The sequence below is a fragment of the Vanacampus margaritifer genome, chromosome 2, assembly GCF_051991255.1.
Source record: "Vanacampus margaritifer isolate UIUO_Vmar chromosome 2, RoL_Vmar_1.0, whole genome shotgun sequence".
NCBI classification, from domain to species: Eukaryota; Metazoa; Chordata; class Actinopteri; order Syngnathiformes; family Syngnathidae; genus Vanacampus; species Vanacampus margaritifer.
The window spans coordinates 19350755-19368799 of NC_135433.1; the positions used below are offsets into that span (position 1 = coordinate 19350755).

General features: G+C 38.2%; 3 protein-coding genes across 4 annotated transcripts in view; 2 read left to right on the top strand and 1 right to left on the bottom strand.

The window, feature by feature from the left end:
- The window catches only part of brd4 (bromodomain containing 4), a 35226-nt gene extending 34282 nt beyond the window's left edge, over window positions 1–944 (bottom strand). For both annotated transcript variants that reach the window (XM_077555615.1, XM_077555614.1), the window contains exon 1: window positions 814–944. The gene's annotated coding sequence lies outside the window, so the exon portion shown is untranslated. The remainder of the gene's footprint in view (window positions 1–813) is intronic.
- On the top strand, window positions 293–2904 carry pet100 (PET100 cytochrome c oxidase chaperone). The gene is made up of 4 exons (XM_077555617.1): window positions 293–1998; window positions 2144–2230; window positions 2337–2369; window positions 2651–2904. The coding sequence occupies exons 1-4, from the start codon at window positions 1972–1974 to the stop codon at window positions 2738–2740; spliced, it is 237 nt and encodes a 78-aa protein (XP_077411743.1). The 5' UTR covers window positions 293–1971; the 3' UTR covers window positions 2741–2904.
- A 983-nt stretch (window positions 2905–3887) lies between these two features.
- On the top strand, window positions 3888–17885 carry stxbp2 (syntaxin binding protein 2). Its single transcript, XM_077555616.1, has 19 exons — window positions 3888–4023; window positions 5027–5076; window positions 5171–5252; window positions 5435–5511; window positions 6587–6662; window positions 6749–6852; window positions 7091–7242; window positions 7316–7400; window positions 9237–9367; window positions 9451–9558; window positions 9648–9705; window positions 9793–9858; window positions 10050–10130; window positions 12722–12863; window positions 12957–13063; window positions 14175–14273; window positions 14356–14441; window positions 15594–15751; window positions 17404–17885. The coding sequence occupies exons 1-19, from the start codon at window positions 3909–3911 to the stop codon at window positions 17517–17519; spliced, it is 1893 nt and encodes a 630-aa protein (XP_077411742.1). The 5' UTR covers window positions 3888–3908; the 3' UTR covers window positions 17520–17885.
- Window positions 17886–18045: the final 160 nt, after the last annotated feature.

Sequence of the window (18045 nt, forward strand, 5' to 3'; positions counted from 1 at the left end):
TCTAAGAATAGAACATGGTCAGCCTGCCATTTAACTGGCATGGGCACCGTACAACTGCGTGCACACATACACAAGTAGACTCAAAGCGATTGACTTCGTCCATTATGTTCCGTCATTATAGCCACACACATCAAGTCATGATTACATCAATGGACAACGGCTATGTAGTTAGCCTCGTCGGACAGTGTGGAGTATAACGTTAGGCCATGGTGCATGGATTAGAAGCAGTTTCGTAACGGACGTCCGAACAACACAAAGTGAAACCAGGTTTGCTAACGCGCACAAAGGCGCGACTATCCACAGTCCTGGCCGTAGAACAGATGACATTAAGACCCCCGACTGCCGTCATTTGCCTCACTGGCTCTGTTCTGAGCAAAAAGCCTCAGTGTGAGGGTACGCCATCATCACCGTGTCGGCGTCACCGTCTCCCACAACACAAGATAGTCGACGAGCGAAGTAGCCATAGCCGCCGAGAACGGGGTTCGTAACGGCGTTTAGTGGGCTACGGGTGGTATAATGGGGGCGAACTGGGTTTCATAAGTGTAAGGGATGTCAGGCGGACACATAAGTCAAGTGCGGTTATTGTGTCTTTTTGTAGACAAGTGCCAGCTAGCGTTTGGCTAATAAACTAGCCTAGCCGGCCGGAGCAGGCCTGCCGTGCAAGTCAACGCTCACAACGAGCACCGGCTATCAACGTCCCCCCTAGTTTAAGGCTTTTGCGCCGCCGCCGTCGCCGTGTTCCACATTGCTCGCTGGCACGGTTGACGGACACGACAAACCGAGACAATTAGAGGTTGAAACAATGGCGATTACCTGCTTTTATCAGGTTGCCAGTGAGCGCGGGTTCTTTCTCTCCGAGGATCATGAACACCTCTCCTTGTCGGTGACGTCACGCGTAGATCTTTTCGTCGGGGACGTAATGAGCGTGCCAGTCGACAAGTTGAACAGGGTCACGTTTGACGTGCAACGGTGCAACTGTGCAAGTGAAACAAAACAACAAAAAAGAGTATAATATTTTGGCAAACTGATAAAGGGTACTCCGAGGTACATATTTGAACTATCTGCCTCATAAGAAATCGTATGTGTAAATTTAGCAAACCAATCTGCGATTAGCAAAACAGGCAGCCAACGTGCACGGTGGCAAAAAAAAAAAAAACAATATAATTGCTGTAATTGTTGCGTACATTTTAATCACATTGTGTGCTTTTCTGTTTTGTATATTTCACGTATTCGTTGCAATACGTGATAACAATGTAATATAATACAGTACTAGTTATAATTTAAAGTTCCCGTGGCGTTTGACGTCTCCTTAGATCAAATAAAGCCTGGAGGGCAATAGTGAATATTTACCTAAATCACACATACACGAAAATAAATCCGTTTTTTTAACTACATAAAACAATTCACGACAATAAACTAATATCAGGCGGTACAATGTAAAACATCAGGTTTGCTGCGCCCCTTAGAGGACAAGAACGTTTCTACATCTATATAATAGTACACGTTCAACTGTATATGTTGTTAGCGATACAAAATAAATTATACATTTCCGAATACCCAAGCGAAACATAATAAAATATTAGTCGTGAAAAGGAAGGCAAGAAAGGCTAAAATCATGTTTTTGTTTATTTAAAAAAAAAAAGTCTCATAACGTGTAAGCATGCGCATCGTTATGATTGGTTTTCCGGAATACCCCGGAAATAGACAGTAGCCAGGTCACGGACTAATGTGTCCGTGGTGTAGACCTTGGCTTAGACATTCGAGACTATAGAGCATTTATTAAATTCATGTTAAGTATAGTCAGGCTGCTCAGTCAACTCCCAAAAGACAGAAGAAACGAAGAACAAGAAGCATAACGTATTACCGTGTGGTAACTCGCCGGACCGCAGTGGAAAACAGCGTGTAGGTCTTTGGCTGCAGCTCAAACTTAGATAACGCTTCAGCAGTCCTGTGGTGAAATTTCACGTCAAAATGGGCGTAAAAATAGAGATATTCAGAGTAAGTAAATCTGTTGTTTTTTTTCCTGTTAAAGTTAAACCCTTACTGTGTAACGATTTAAAACGACCAACGATTTCGGCGTTGTTTTGGTTCAAGTCAAGCAAGGCTACTGACATGCTTGTGTTTTGTTGTTGTCGTGGAACAGATGATGGTGTACTTGTCTTTCCCCGTTACCATGTTCTGGATCTCGAATCAAGCAGAATATTTTGAGAAATACGTCGTAAACAGGAAGGTTTGTAACCCAGTAGTAATTTCACAGCAAGTTACTATGCCGTACCCGTGTTGTAAAACTAATTGAGCTTTCTTTTTTCTATGATGAAATCTTTTGTGGAACTAAGAGGGAGATCTTCCCCGCTGACGAGGATGTTCGAGTATGTGTCTATTACATTTCATTTGTAAATTTAGTCATTTACCAATACCTTTAAATGATTTGTCAATTTTGTAGATGCATTTTATTACAGCTAGGCTCGATCTAGTTATATATAAAAAATATTTATTTGTTAAAAGTCTAGATGGCATTTGGGGATGCCAGTTATGACTGTCATCATTTTGAATTTGTACCTTGATACCAGCAATGATTAATGGCTTGACTGTTCCACTACCCCCAATTTCATGACTTGACCAATATTTGTTTTATCATGTTCACTTGCAGAGGAAAGAGCTGGAAGACTTCAAGGAGAGAATGCGAGCAAGAAAAGAGCAACAGCAACGGAAATTTTTTTCTATGGAGTCAGAGAACTAAAGATACATTTTAAAAACATATTTATACCAAAGCTGGTAGTGATGTATTAGGCAAAGATGACTGGAGTAGTGTGATTTGAATTGTCATGATACTTTTCCCATTGAAGTTTGACAGCATGTACATGCAATGTAATTAAAGTTTATTTGGTGATTCACCAACTAATATATGCCGCTCTATGAAATTTACACAGATTGTCATGATTTTGCGTGATTTAGATAAGAGAGGCTGCTTTTTTTTCATCGCTTCGAGAGGGCTGCTCTCACTCTGACATAAAAAAAAAACTACACTGTACCCCTGATCACTCCAGACCAGATCATGGCCATATTCACTTTAAAACTCACACCCATTTAATACGATGAGAATGGTGATAGTCAGTCTTATTGTGATCAGTGGCAGATTGTGTGTCAACAGAACAGGAATTACTACATTCTCACCGTCCTAATAATGAAAACAGTTTTTAAGGTTAATTTAATTTATTTTTTGCACGTTGTTTTTTTTTTTTTTGCACATTGATTCATCACAGTTTTTGGTTTTGATCAAATGAAGTCACTCAAATCAACATTCATACAAAGTTCTGTATTTTAGATGCAAGTCTTAACATGGAAGTTTTTTAAATTTATTTTTATTCTAGTGTGTTGGCCTCATTTGTTAAAATGTTAAGTAAAGACGTCTTTATTTTATTTATTTATTATTTACCATAGCATCAAGTTCCAAGTCTATTTTTCCTGAAAAATAATGATCTATCCATTTTTCTATATAATTTGTTTATCTATCACAGCTCACTTGGGTGACAAATTGAGGTACACAAGTATGGACTGGTTGCCACTTAATCTCATGGCACATATAGACAAATAACCATTCACATATATAGTCAATTTAGACAAGTCATAAATTATGAATTTATTATTATTATTAATATAATAATTATGTTATTATTAAAACAAGTTTGGACTTTGTGGGAGGAAGCCAGACTACTTGGAGAAGACCAATGGAAGCATAAGGAAAATATTTCCAAAGAATGATTAAAGAAAAGGGACATTCTAAATCCCAGTTTAGAATATTGTTTATTAAATCCATACTCGAGCACATGGTAAACATTTGCAAAGATGGAAAAACTCGAGACACATCATGCCGAAAGTAGACTGTAGGGGTCACTGTTTCCCAAGAAATGTTTATGACTACCACCAAGCAGGTACAATTTAACAAGGAAGTGACCTGTGACAGAAGTTACCCGACTGCTGATAAAATGGCACCGATCGGGCTAAAAACCATCGTAGGGGAAAGTAAGTGGTCTATTTACAGTTTTCGAACTATTTTAATGCGTTCTTCACTACTTTAGGCGTTTGTTTCCATTTCCAAAGTTAAGCGTAAGACGCTGTGATGACTCTAATGTGAACGCGACGCCCGAGAACGAAGTTGGTTCCTTTGAGATGTTTCCGGGCTCAAATCGCAAACAAAATGCCGAATTAAGATAGTGTCAACCGAGCGACGTACTCAGCAACGAGGGGAAATACTGCTTTTGTGAAATTTCTCAATAACTTTATTGTAAGTCGTTTTGTACGTCAAGATGACTGGAAGCTGAAGGCTAATGGCAGCTAGCTTACGTAATGGGGAAGTTCGGCAAGTTTTCCTTCCTATTGATGACACGTGACGTAATAAATATTCAACAATGAGCTAACTTGGAACAAATATCACGCGTTTTATACGTTTGTGTCACTTACATTTTCAATGTTTGACTCATTTTACTCCGACGATAACATGCGACGCTTTCGTTGATCTTTGTTTAAAACAACGTTTTGTGAAACTGTTTGTGTTATTAATATGAAGGTGAATGTGTATTAAATATCTAATATGAAATGCGCAATGAGTGTATTAAAAACTTTACTGTATTAATATGTTGAATAAATACAAATGATACATTCTTCCTTTTTAATATTAAAATCAGTTTTTGTGTATTTATATATATATATATATATATATATATATATATATATATATATGTGTGTGTATATGTATAAAGTTTATCGTCTTTAAATGTATGCAGTGGTAAAGCTTACATGATTTTGTCACGAGTCAATATCGTCTTATACAATCTGTCCAGTTAGGTTTTCTTTTTTGTTCTTACTATTTACACCCTAACTCTAACTCAACAATAACGTTTCTTATCGTAAACAACTATTCTATCGTTGTTGTGCATCCTCTTATTGAATGACTTTGTAAAGCACCAGGAAGTTGGTCAGAAAATTTCAAGTTCTGCAATTGTATAATCTTTGTTTGTCTCAACAGAAATCCTAAATGGTGTCATCAAGAGTGTAAGGAAGGATGGCGAGTGGAAGGTAAACATTGTCCAAACCAAATAAAATAACAAACCCTGTTCTGCCTTTTGCATTTTTGATTAGTTTTTTTTTTTCATTTAAAACATTTCTTCAGGTTCTTATTGTGGACCACATGAGCATGCGGATTTTGTCGTCTTGTTGCAAGATGTCGGATATCTTGGCGGAGGGGGTCACTAGTAAGTGTGCTGTGTGCAATGCTTGTCATGTACCCTGCTGAGGACAGTGCAGAAAGTATTTTTATGGCCATGCTTGCCATGATTCCCTTCTTCACAGGATGAATTAATGCTTGTCTAAATACAGATGGTTTCATAGTGTTAATGTTTTTATGTGAGATTGTTGAGGTCTCTTATTCTTTCAGTTGTGGAGGACCTCAATAAAAGCAGGGAACCCATCTCTTGTCTGGAGGCCATATATTTGATTTCACCGGTGGAAAAGGTCAGCTTACTCACTAAATTTAAAGTGATTAATCAATCGTTAAGAATTTGGTTGATTGTGTGGAAATGATTGGTCCATCTACAGTGGTGCCTTAACATATTAATTAATTTGTTCCTTACCACACTCGTAACTCAATGCACTTGTATTTGAAATCATCTTTGCCCATCGAAATGTATGGAAATGTTATTAGTGTGTTCCAGCCAGCCGACCCCAAAAACATTTTTAAAAAAAAGCCTTCTATATTATTGCACATACAGTTGTGGTTTAAATAAATAGAAATGAATAGTTCTTGCTACATTTTTGCTTCAATTCAATGGTCACTGGGCTGCTCTTTTTGGTGTGCATCAACTCCTCTGTTAGTCACAAAGTCATTCTTCACAGGGAATAAAGAATACATGCCTGTGATTATTGTTATAGCACCATCACACTGATGCTATTCGTTAGCATGTCTATTGTGATTCACATTTGACATTATGGCATTATCTAGCGGACTTAAAGGGATACTTGACTCATTTGAATAAAAAGAGAATATTTTGTCCATTGATAACGTCATTACTTTTCTTGTACAATTAATAACTTTAAAAACAATTTTTTCCAGCTGCTGTCGAATGAGGATAACCTCACCTGTGCCGAGGAAATAGGTAACGACCAATCATGGCTCACCTGTTTTCTGGGTTTGGTCAGCAAACTGAGCCGTGATTGGTTGTTACCTACTTCCTCAGCACAGGTGATGCCATCTTCAGTTGACAGCAAGTGGAAAAAATAGTATTTAAATGTATTAATTGTACATGAAAAATAATGAAGTTACCAAATTCGTTCTGGACAAAATATTAACAGTCAGCAGAGGCGCTGTTGATCAGTTTTAACTAGTTTGCTGTCTAAAGAAGTACGACATGACATCACTTCTGGGGGTTCAGAAGAATTACGGGAAAAGATTCCCGTAATTTGTTGAGAATTTTCCCAATAGTAAATCAGCGCTCATCCCTAATTAGTCTTTGTAGCTCTACTGTTGCAGTAATCCAAGTTGTTGTAATGTGTATTTAATAAAATGGGTAACCAAGATTTTAACTTGCAGTCAGTTCGAGCTCTGATTAACGACTTCAAGGACAGCGCCTTTACTTACAAAGCGGCCCACATCTTCTTCACAGACAGTAAGACACTGACTGCATTGGTGTGTTGCAAAAGAATCAAAATGTCCACACTTCATTTTATGTTTTATTTATTTTTACGCCACCAGCTTGCCCTGATAATCTCTTCAAAGAAATTGCAAGATCAAGAGTCTCCAAGGCTGCCAAGACGTTGAAAGAGATTAACGTTGCTTTCTTACCATATGAGTCTCAGGTAGGACCCCCGAAAAGCCTATAAAATAACTATTTTTACTTCCCCTCTTGAAAATATTTAAAAAAATACATAATTGAGTTGTGCAACTTGTAAGGTCTCATTAATGGTGTAAAAACGTTTGACATTATTCATCATGGTGCCATTTTATATCACAACAGTCTTACATCCAGTCTGTGTGTCTGCGCAACTGTTCCTACTGAACTGAAGTATACATTTTTCTTCGTTGTCGTCCCTGCAGGTGTTCTCCCTGGACCACCCAACCTCTTTCCACACTTTGTACAGCCCCAAGACCAATAAAGACACAAGGGACAAAATGATAGACATTCTTGCTGAGCAGATCGCCACGTTATGCGACTCACTCAAAGAGTACCCCGCCATCCGATACCGCAAGTATATACCTACCTTTTAACTGCCACCTGAGCTGAAAGAATTCCGCTGATTAATTTCTTCTCGTGTTTTGTAGCGGCCCGGACAGGAACGCCAAGCTGGCTGAGGAGGTCTACCAGCACTTAAATGCCCACAAAGCAGACAACCCAAGCATGGGAGAGGTTCTTGTGCATTCCTACTACTACTCTTTGACATGTCGTATAGAAGTGAATTATTATTATTATTGTTGTTGTTGTCCTTTTATTCTACTCGAGCAGTATTATTATTATTATTGTTGTTGTCCTTTTATTCTACTCGAGCAGCTTTTTCCATACAAGAGTATAAACATCCATTGGGATAGTGCAGCTTTTCACCTCTATAGGTTGTGGGTGTCTTTTTTTTCTTCACTGCTGCTTTCCCCTTTTTTTTCTTCTTTCTACTCTCTCTTAGCTCACCTATCCTTGCTCCAGGATGAGTCTTACCAGGCATGTATTCTTTTTCCTGTGATCATTTGTTTGGTGTTGCTTTGGGAATGTTCTGTATGTTGCATGAGAGGAAATTAATCCGGGGGGGTCCTCCTACAATGGTGATATTACCCAAATTTGTATGTACAGAACCTATGTTAGAATGCTCTTTAGTGTACCATAAAATTTAGAGCAAGGACATAATTAAGTAAATATTTGTGTCAGCATTAAGTTTGTCAGATTGATAGACCAATTCTTCAAAAAAGAGGCTTCATGGTGCTTATTGCCAATCCGAACTGAAGGTACTGTCAAACTAAACAAAACTCAGAGGATTTCATGTTTAAAACGATCATATAGCTTTGCTTTAGATAATCCATTTAGCGTAATGCTAACAGCAATGTAAAATGCCATAGACAAACTAATGAGTAGCATCAGAGTTGTGCACGTGGAGCAGCAAATGTTGATAGAGATGATATACCCTCGCTACTTCATAGTTCACTTACTTGTATTTGAGTCCAAAATTAATACGTTATGGGGTTTATCTTGGTTTGTATCTTGCTGTTTCGTGGGTTTTTCAGAGATTATTACCCCCCCACCCGCGCCGCCCCCACCCCTCCCGGATTTACTGTAGTCTTTATTTATTATGCTGTTTTTCTTATTATATTTAGTGTTTAGAAGGGTGGGAACTGTGTGGTGGCTTTATTATAGCTCAGTAGGGTCAACAGTCCAGAGTAATGGAGAGTATGGAAAAGTAGTGAAGAAGCATGTGCAGGCAGACTGAAACGGGTGGAGAAAAGTGTCAGGTGTGATAGAAGAGTTTCAGCTAAAATGAAAGGAAAGGTTTATAAAACTGTGGTGAGATCAGCGATGTTGTTTGGTCTGGAGACAGTACAACTGAGGAAAAGACAGGTGGCAGAGATGAAGATGCCGAGGTTCTCCTTGGGAGTGACCAGGATGGATAGAATCAGACTGAAATGGTTTGGACATGTCCAGAGGGGAGAGAGCCAGTATATTGGCAGAAGGATGCAGAGTTTCCAAATGCCAGGCAGGAGATCTAGAGGAAGACCAAAGAGTGTAGGTTTATGGATGTAGTTAAGAGGACATGAAGGTAGTAGGTGTGAGAGCAGAGGATGCAGAGGACAGGGTTAGATGGAGGCAACTGATTCGCTGTGGCGATCCCTGAAGGGAAAAGCCAAAAAGAAAAGAAAGAAGTAGAAGCGTAACTTGCCCTCAAACCACACACTTTTTTTTTTTAACGTTCTCTACTTCGCGGAAATTAACCTATTGCAAGAGTGCGTGGAACATAACACCCACGAAAAGTGAGCGAACACTTTAACACTACCGTTACACCGCGTCACATGTATTACCATTTGTAACTAACAATTGTATGTCAGTAGTGCATTCGTAAGCTGAGGACCCTCCGTACTACAAAATATTGCATCAGTGTGAAAATATAACCTCACCACACACGCGGAAGGGAAACGAATTGCATGGCCGAATAAAAAATTACTATTCAAACTTTTCTAATATGTTCCATTTCTTTGTTGATTTCAGGGAGTAAACAAGGGGCGCTCCCAACTCATTATCGTCGACCGTGGGTTTGATCCCATCTCACCTCTCCTACACGAGCTGACCCTCCAGGCTATGGCCTACGATTTGCTGGACATCCAAAAGGACATATACACGTAGGTACACTTTGAGTTGGGAATTCAGTTTGTTTCATTTTCCTGCGTATTGTGTTGGTCTATGTGTAACATTTCCTGTATAGTTATCAGACGACCGGCATTGGCAATTCCAAAGAGAGAGAAGTGTTGCTGGATGAAGACGACGAGCTCTGGGTTCAACTCAGGCATCTGCACATCGCTGATGTCTCTACGTGAGTATGGCAGGTCTTGTCACACCTCAAACACACACAGGGACACATACACTGTCAAATGACTGTTCAAATTTGTTTTTTTGTTATAGGAAAGTCACGGAGCTGCTTAACACCTTTTGTGAAAGCAAGAGAATGTGCACTGATAATGTACGACTGTCTTTCGGGTTTACTTTTAGACAGTTTATTATATTGTTTGTGGTCCTGTTTGGATAAATCTCTTTTTTGTGATTACAGGCCAACATCAAAGATCTGTCTCAGATGTTAAAGAAGATGCCACAGTATCAGAAGGAGTTGAGTATGGTGAGCGAGATTATCTTTCTGGGCTTTTTTCAAGACAAAAATATTAACATAACATATATTAAACAGCCTTCCTTTGGGGAGTTTGTGATTCATATGACTTATTGTAACCTCACTTTTTTATCTTGAAAATCTACACATTTCTTTGTGTTCCTGTGGTATTATTATTGAATGCTTTTGTTTTTTTTTGACAGTATTCCACTCATTTGCACTTGGCTGAAGCTTGTATGAAGAAGTTCAAGGCGTCTCTTGATAAACTCTGCGAAGTGGAACAGGTCAGTGTTTCGTCAAAGTATCGGCTTGTATTGGCGTAGTCTAGATGGAAACATTAGTGGTGCAGCAATGAATCGATTATCAACAACTGTTTTCACAATTTTTTATTTTTTTTTTTAAACCTAATTTAACTTGAAATAGTCCAAATCCTCAAAATTTCAGTCTCTCAGCAGTAAATATTCTCATACGCCTGTCATCCTTCATGAAAGTAGACTGATTATCTTTAAAAAAAAAAAAAAAAAAAAATTAAAAAAGACATTTGCAAACACATGATCAGCGTTTACTTGATCAACCTTTTTTGCTTGTTTTCTGTCTGATGTTACATTCCATACCAGTAGGGTAACTGAATTCATGTTAGTGCATTTTCTGCACTGTCTATTTGAAATAATGACCTGTTTTTGAGTGAGTTAGGGTGGAAATTTTAAAAACGTATCTTCACCTAATTAATTGAAAAAAATCAACATATTAATTTATTATTAAAATAATCTACAGTGTGTATATATACAGTATATTGATTTTTTAAATATATTTTTTAAACCATACAATCACATTGCGCAAGGGCTGTCTATTCACAGAGTACATTTGCACATCTGTAGTTGACATTATAAATAGAAGTGGGATAATGGACTCTTGAGCCTCCAACACAGGAAAGAAGCCCCTATATTCCCACCCGGACCACTGAACTCTGAACTGAACTGATCTCAGCACTTGTCTGCTCACGTGTGTGTGTGTGTGTACGAAAACAAAGTGTCTGTATTTATATGAGCAGAAGGGATCGGTGAGGATGCGTTAGCGTAAGTCTGTTATGCAGAACGTCCGGCGGGGGAATTCACCGTCCCTCTCGGCACAATGAGTGACTGACCTCCATTTATTTATAGTACCATTGGTGAGTATGTTTAAATGCCACTGGCACGGTTTGTGGTGTTTAATGGAGAATAGTGGTCATAATGTTCTATAAGGAGCTTGAGGCCAGACGTCAGCACCCGCAAGCTCTAGTGTCATGACAGAGTGTTCGGACACTTAATAACATTTAATGACTTGTTGATGTAAAAATGTTTCCAAGCACATGTCTGTGTCCTGGATTTGTCGGCAATGGCATAACACCATGGCCCAGGCCTGAGACCTGGACTTGGGTCCGCAAAGAAGATACCGAGTCGTGTCCTTTTGAGATCCAAGTTTAATGAATGATGCATCACTGAGTTAGCAACATGTTTAGATGCCACCACCCCATAAATCCCATAAGCTTGTTTTGGCTTTTGATAAAGGGTGGCGAGGTCCAAACAGCAAACGCTCCAGAAACTTGTCATCTGTAAAAGGGTTTTGCATATTTTGGCAGGGCAAGTATAGCCATTAGCTCAGCCAGGGAGGTTAGGTTTTCACTGCCATTTAGAATATGAATGGTATGGGAAAAGGACTAACAATATCCACCAGGGGGTCAAGGAAGAACCTATAATTCTCTCACTGGGCCCTCTTAAAAATAAGACTGAATAACAAGGGGCTTTAATTTTTTATTTATTAATTTTTTTATTTATTAAATTTCTGTGTACATTTGTAATAATAGAATTAGGAATGAATAATTGCTTGCAATTCATACATTTTCTTCCAAGACCCAGTAAATTCAGAGATTTGTTATTAAATATAATTGCTGAAAATATGCTGGGACTGAGAACTATGTATATATACACTGCTAATATATATATATATATATATATATATATATATATATATATATATATATACACACATACAGTAATACAGCACCTGACTATAAGCCGCACTAGCTAAATTTGGGGAATACTAAACATATAAACCGCACCCGACTGTAAGCCGCAGGTGTTTTTAATGTTACCGCACCGGGTTCCCATTACTTTCTTTTCCGTAACGAGGTCGCAAATTGTCTCGCTCTCGTTCTCTCCTACTGTATTTGGGCTCACTTGGTTTGTTTTGCTCTGCCTGACGCTCTTGCGCTTCCTTTATAGTGCGCCCCCTTGTGATCTAAGGTATAGGCCGCACCTTTGTATTAGCCGCAGGGTTGAATGCAAGTGAAAAAAGTAGCGGCTTGTAGTCCAGAAATTACTGTACTCAATATTAATAGTCTTTTCCTGATTTTCCTTTTTGTTCTTTTTTGTTTTTTTGTTTTTTTTGTTTGTTTTTAGGCTAAACAGTGCCACATGATGCATTTAGTACTCCAGTATGAATTGTCCCTCCACGACTATATAAGAACTTCAGTGCCTTTGTTCCCATTAGTGGTTATCAAGTCCAATTGTGACGTGCATCTTTGCCTACACCCCGAAAATGCATCTTCCCTTTAAATAGTCGGATAGCCGCTTTAGAGTGCCTCGTTGGCGGATATTCACAAGTCTCACAGAGAGGTGAAACAGTGAGGTAATTTATTCATTTATTTATTAACGTCCGATGAGACTCTCGACACGTGGACCAGGCCTACAGGCTGGCATGGCCACTTTAGAGCGCCTCATCGTTACAGTGTGGCAAAAGCCTCGCGACAACCCAGTTTCATATATTGGAAGACTGGAGACATTAAGCACATTTATTTTTAAGGAGGAGATGTCACTTTACCTTTTGCTCTTCACAGGACTTGGTGATGGGTGTGAACTCCGAGGGGGAGACTCTGAAAGACGCCATGAAGAGCATCGTGCCCGTGCTGCTCGACAATGACGTTTCAGCCTACAACAAGATCCGTATCATCCTGCTCTTCATATTCCACAAGAAAAAAGGTGCAATTTTCCTCCCCTTTCCTGATTCCAAAATCAACTGCTGTGTATATTCTTTTATAACACCGGCGTGGCTGATTTTGTAATTGATTGTAGGGATTGGTGAGGAGAACCTGGACAAACTCATCCAGCATGCCAACGTGACGAGCGACAGAAACATCATTACCAACATCCAGAACCTGGGCTGTAACATCATCACTGGGGTAGTTATTTATTGCAACAGTGGAAACTCAAAGGGCAGATCCAACCCATCCATTTTCTTTAGTGCTTGTCAGCCAACTTTGGGCTAGAAGTGGCTTGCACTTTGGACTGGTCGCCAGTCCCTTTCAAGGCACATATTGACAAACAAGCATTCACATTCAAAATCACCCTTGAAATGTGGGAGAGAGAGAAAAAACACATCAGCACAGCAAGAACATACAAACTCTATATAGGAGGGCTTGACTCGAGATTCGAACCTGGGACCCCCTTGGCTGTCTTCTGTTCACCATCTTAGAATCTTTTAATCAGTGTTTTAATATCATCCTGAGCAGTCATAAAAGTATCAAAAGAAGTTGACACTTTATCGTGAATAAAAAAAAAAAAATTGCAATAGCGTATTAGCTTTTCAGAATTTACTTTCCATTTTTAATACTTCTGTTTTATTAAATGTTTAAAAAAAAAAAAGCAAAACACAAAGTGAATCCTTCAGTGATTGTGTACAACCTTGGTGAAGTTAGATTTAGGAGTTTTCACAGTTTATCCCCTCCATATTACATTAGACAGTCTCTCAATGATCATTAACTTGTTTCTGAATTTCGCCCACTTTGATTTTTGAATCATCTTCCCTGTTGAAATGTAAATTACGGCCGATGTTGTCTCTCTTGAAAGCCTTTGACCTCAACGTAACATCTACTTTTCGACTGACACTTCCACATTCAGTAAGGCAATAGATAAGTTCAAAATAATCATTTAAACAATTTACCTTGGCTTCTCAAATGGCATGAAAGGGTATTTTAATAGTAGTGCCTTTGGCGAAAGCATTGGCATTTTTGACTTAACGTTTAACATGGTGAAATGACCTATTAACCAAGGATCTTGTACACTCTAAAAAGAGCATTGTTAAGATTACAAATTGAATTGTTGACCAACTTAAAAAATATTTTCACTTTAAATTAACTTAATTTAACCGTGTGTTACCAATTGATACAAAACCTTTTTAAGTTGGTCAACAATTCAATTTGTATTGTTAAATTGGTTCAACAATTCTCTTTTTGGAGTGATAGATCTATTTATTTTACCGTGAGAGTGCAATTTGTACCGAATGTGTTTTAGGGAGCAAATGCCGGTACAACTCTGCCCGATCGCAAACAGCGTGCAGACAGCACGTACCAGCTGTCCAGATGGACGCCCATCCTCAAGGACATCATGGAGGTGTGAGAGTTTTCAACACACATGATGCATTTTTGTAAATAATTGTCAAACCACGCGGTCTCAATTGAGTGGTTTCTCCCAGAACGCCATCGAAGACAAGCTGGACAAGCGTCACTGGCCATTCATATCGGATCCTGCCCCCATCACTACCACACACACGGCAGTCAGGTAAATCATAAGCAAGGTTATAGTTAACGAAATAGCTAAAACCAAAATTGAAAAAACATTTTGGTAATGAAATAAACTAAAAAGGGATGTGCTTTAAAAAAGCAACTAACTGGAACTACATCTTATGTATATTAAACTAACTAAAGCTAACTAATCAATCTATTAAAACTAAACATGCATTTTTCTTCCTCAATTAATTTCATACTTGAGCCTTCAGGGTTCATTTTAAATACATTTATTTTGGTGCTGTTGTACATCCGTACCGATGACGGTTATTCTCACAAATACACCATATATATAAAATAAAACTATATTGAAATGGGGCATTTTCAGGAAGAAAAAAATAAAAACGTTTGCCTCTAAATACGAATCAATACTAACTGAAAAAAACTCAAAACAAAATAAAAACTAACAAATTAAAATAAATCCAAAGCTATTAAAACCCTGGCCCGAAGAGCTCGTTGTCACTTTAGCGCAGTTTGACTTGGATGGCACATGTATTGAAGACCATCAACAATTCCCACTCTGGCACACCTAAGGACAATTTAGAGTCTTCATTGAACCCAATGCTCATGTTTTTGGAGAGAACACGCAAACTCCACAAACGTAATAAATATTTAGAACTACTAACATCATAACTGTGAGGCAGATATGATAACCACTAGACAAGTAAAGACCAAAACATTTAACTTGTCTATAGCAGTAAATTTTGTGATTCAAACCCCGATCCTCACAATTGTGTTGCCTGTCCTTTTTTCCATTTGGCTGTGTTTAGAACATTCATAGAAAACAAGAAGAAAAAAAACTGCCGTCTGTGTTTAAACAAACTAAATGTGGAGTCACAGACAGATTATTTTTGTCCGGTAAAAGCTTTTATCCCTGTAAATAAGTCAGAGTGGAACTCTTTTGGGGGAAAAGGAGTAAAAATAAGCCAGTTTGGCATCAAATCCACTAATCCTACAGGGAATTTCTATCTCTGTGGTCTTCATCTCATAATCTGCATAATGCACAATACTTGTGTCCTTCCTGTTCCGCAAAGTGCAGTACATCTGAGTTGTCATTAAAATAACTTGAAGTTTGTCATCTTTTATGATTCATGTAACCACACAGTATGTCCTCCACGTTGTTCTTTGTACCCTTGCATTACTACAGCGCTCGTCTGGGCCAGTGGCACAACAACAGACCGCCAACCGAGTATCACACTGGACCGAGGCTCATTATTTTCGTCATTGGCGGGCTGACCCACTCGGAGATGCGCTCGGCCTATGAAGTCACCCGAGCCTACGCCGGGAAATGGGAAGTGCTGATTGGTAAGCGTTGTTTTCTTTCAGCTGACACGCCCAAAGTCAAAACACACATTGGTAGAAAAAATTGATCAAAAATTGGCTGATAGCCATGAAAATTTTGATACCTGTGCCTTTCCTGTCATTTTCACATGCTTGCAGTGTTATTAGATCGGCATAACCCCGACTTTCAACTTAACAACCAACCGTTTTATTTAGGTGTGTGGGAGCAGAAAGGAATTACACATCTCCACCATCTCTTCTCAGATAATATGTTTATATCATATACATCCTTGCTCCAAAAATACAAAATAAAAAACTGAATTTTTTTACATTATCTACAAGTTAAAAATATGATAAAGAAAAAAATTCCAACACTTCGGGGTACGCTCCAACCGCCTGTTTTAGCTAAAGATATTAACAAGCTTTCTCCGATAAATATATAAGTTACTTTCATATACTGATAAAATGTCTTTACCCATCTCGAAATGGGAGACAGACTTGTCTATAGCACCGGAATCTGACTTTTGGATTCAAGTTTGTGAAAACGCATTTAAAATGACAAAACACACAAATTTACAACTTATCCAATATAAAATTATTCACAGAACATACATTACTCAATATATGATGAAGAAAATGGGACTCTCAGACTCCGACATTTGTCTCCAATGCTTACAAAACACTACAGACACTTATGTTCATGCTTTATGGTTATGTACTCCGGTTATGTATTTCTGGACTAAAGTCTTAGAAAAACTTTCCGCTATTTTGGACTGTAGGATACCTTTATCTCCAAATTTGTGTTTGCTAGGTGACCTAACAACAACTGACTTACTACATAAACAATTTCAATCTACACTTGTAGCCCTTACTATCGCTAAAAAAACAATTCTTGTTAACTGGAAAAATAAACAAACTCTGAATATCGACCAATGGTCTAACCTCCTCATAAATCACATTTTAATGGAAAAAATATCGGCCTCAAATAAAAACCAAATATCAAAATTCATAGAAATATGGTCTACGTTTATAGAATTTTTTAACCTAATCCTGGTTATTTAATTCTGTCTGTTAGCGAGAGCCACTACATCGTGATAACTTACATTGATGTTTCTGCATTTGGCAATTTATTATTATATTATATTATTAGTATGGGATTTTTTTTTAATGGGCTTTAGGTGAACTGATGAATGCACGCACGCACGCACATGCACATGCTCACCCACATACAAAATATATATATATATATATATGTGTGTATATGTATATATATTTAAAAAAAGAAAAAAAAACATTTTTTTTTATTTATTTATTTATTTTTTTTAAAAAAGGAGAGCAATGATGATGTCAAATCGAATGAACAATACTGAGCTCTCCTGAACAAAAAAAAAAAAAAAGATCCCTTGATACACTGCCACAATTCATTGATATTATCTGTATATCTGAAACAATCTGTCAAAAACAATCGCCCCATAAAATAAAGAAAACTATTTTTTTTTAAATATTTATAAATAATCCACAAATAGTTGAATCCACAGGAGTCCACTGTACAGTTCATAAACGTTTTATTATAGGAACTTTCACCCCAAACTGGACTATGTTGACTGGAGGTTGTGCAATGCTTTGTTCATTCACAACTAGCATTAGCCTTGTAAATGAAATTTGGTTTTCAACAGGCTCCTCTCACATCCTGACTCCGACCGGCTTCCTCGAAGACCTCAAGAGTCTCGACCAGGTTCCGAATCCAGATTGCGAAGACAATATGGATCCGAACAGTGGGCGGGCACAGTGAAAGAAGAGCCTTTCTTTTGATTGGCTCCGGGTTATATGTCCGTCACAACATGCCAATATTTGAAGTGAAATATGAAGAGAACGTTTTTTGTTTTGAGTATTGTTTATATAGTTAACTCTGCAATTAGTCCAGTGCTCATATAAGAGTATTTTAATGACTACTAGCCTCATCACCCCGTGAATGACATCACTGTATGAACCTTTGAAGGTACCTTGAATTAAATCCCTCCCAACACACTTTGTCTAGGTAAATCCAATGGCATCTGCTGTCTTTGATAATCTTGCACATGATTAAATTATAATGCTGGAATGTGGTGTTTCTTTGTCATGTATAAAATAAGTAATAAAAGAAACAATATTCACTTTATATCTGCTCCGTTTCGTTTGTCATTAGCTTGCCCCTTTGGCTGAATGTGATGACCGTGCAGAGACTTCTTAATTGCGAGTGGAGAATCGTTCACCTACCAATAAGCATGGGCAAGACGGATCATCCCCTCTCCATGCCGGGGATTATGTTTTCATCTAGG

Bases quoted from the DNA above. Each gene is read 5' to 3' on its own strand.
- pet100 (XM_077555617.1), top strand. From the start codon at position 1,972: ATGGGCGTAAAAATAGAGATATTCAGA. The intron at 1,999-2,143 runs GTAAGTAAATCT...GTCGTGGAACAG, and splicing joins TAAAAATAGAGATATTCAGA to ATGATGGTGTACTTGTCTTT. The intron at 2,231-2,336 runs GTTTGTAACCCA...TGTGGAACTAAG, and splicing joins AATACGTCGTAAACAGGAAG to AGGGAGATCTTCCCCGCTGA.
- stxbp2 (XM_077555616.1), top strand. From the start codon at position 3,909: ATGTTTATGACTACCACCAAGCAGGTACAATTTAACAAGGAAGTGACC. The intron at 7,401-9,236 runs GTTCTTGTGCAT...TGTTGATTTCAG, and splicing joins ACAACCCAAGCATGGGAGAG to GGAGTAAACAAGGGGCGCTC. The intron at 9,706-9,792 runs GTACGACTGTCT...TTGTGATTACAG, and splicing joins AGAGAATGTGCACTGATAAT to GCCAACATCAAAGATCTGTC.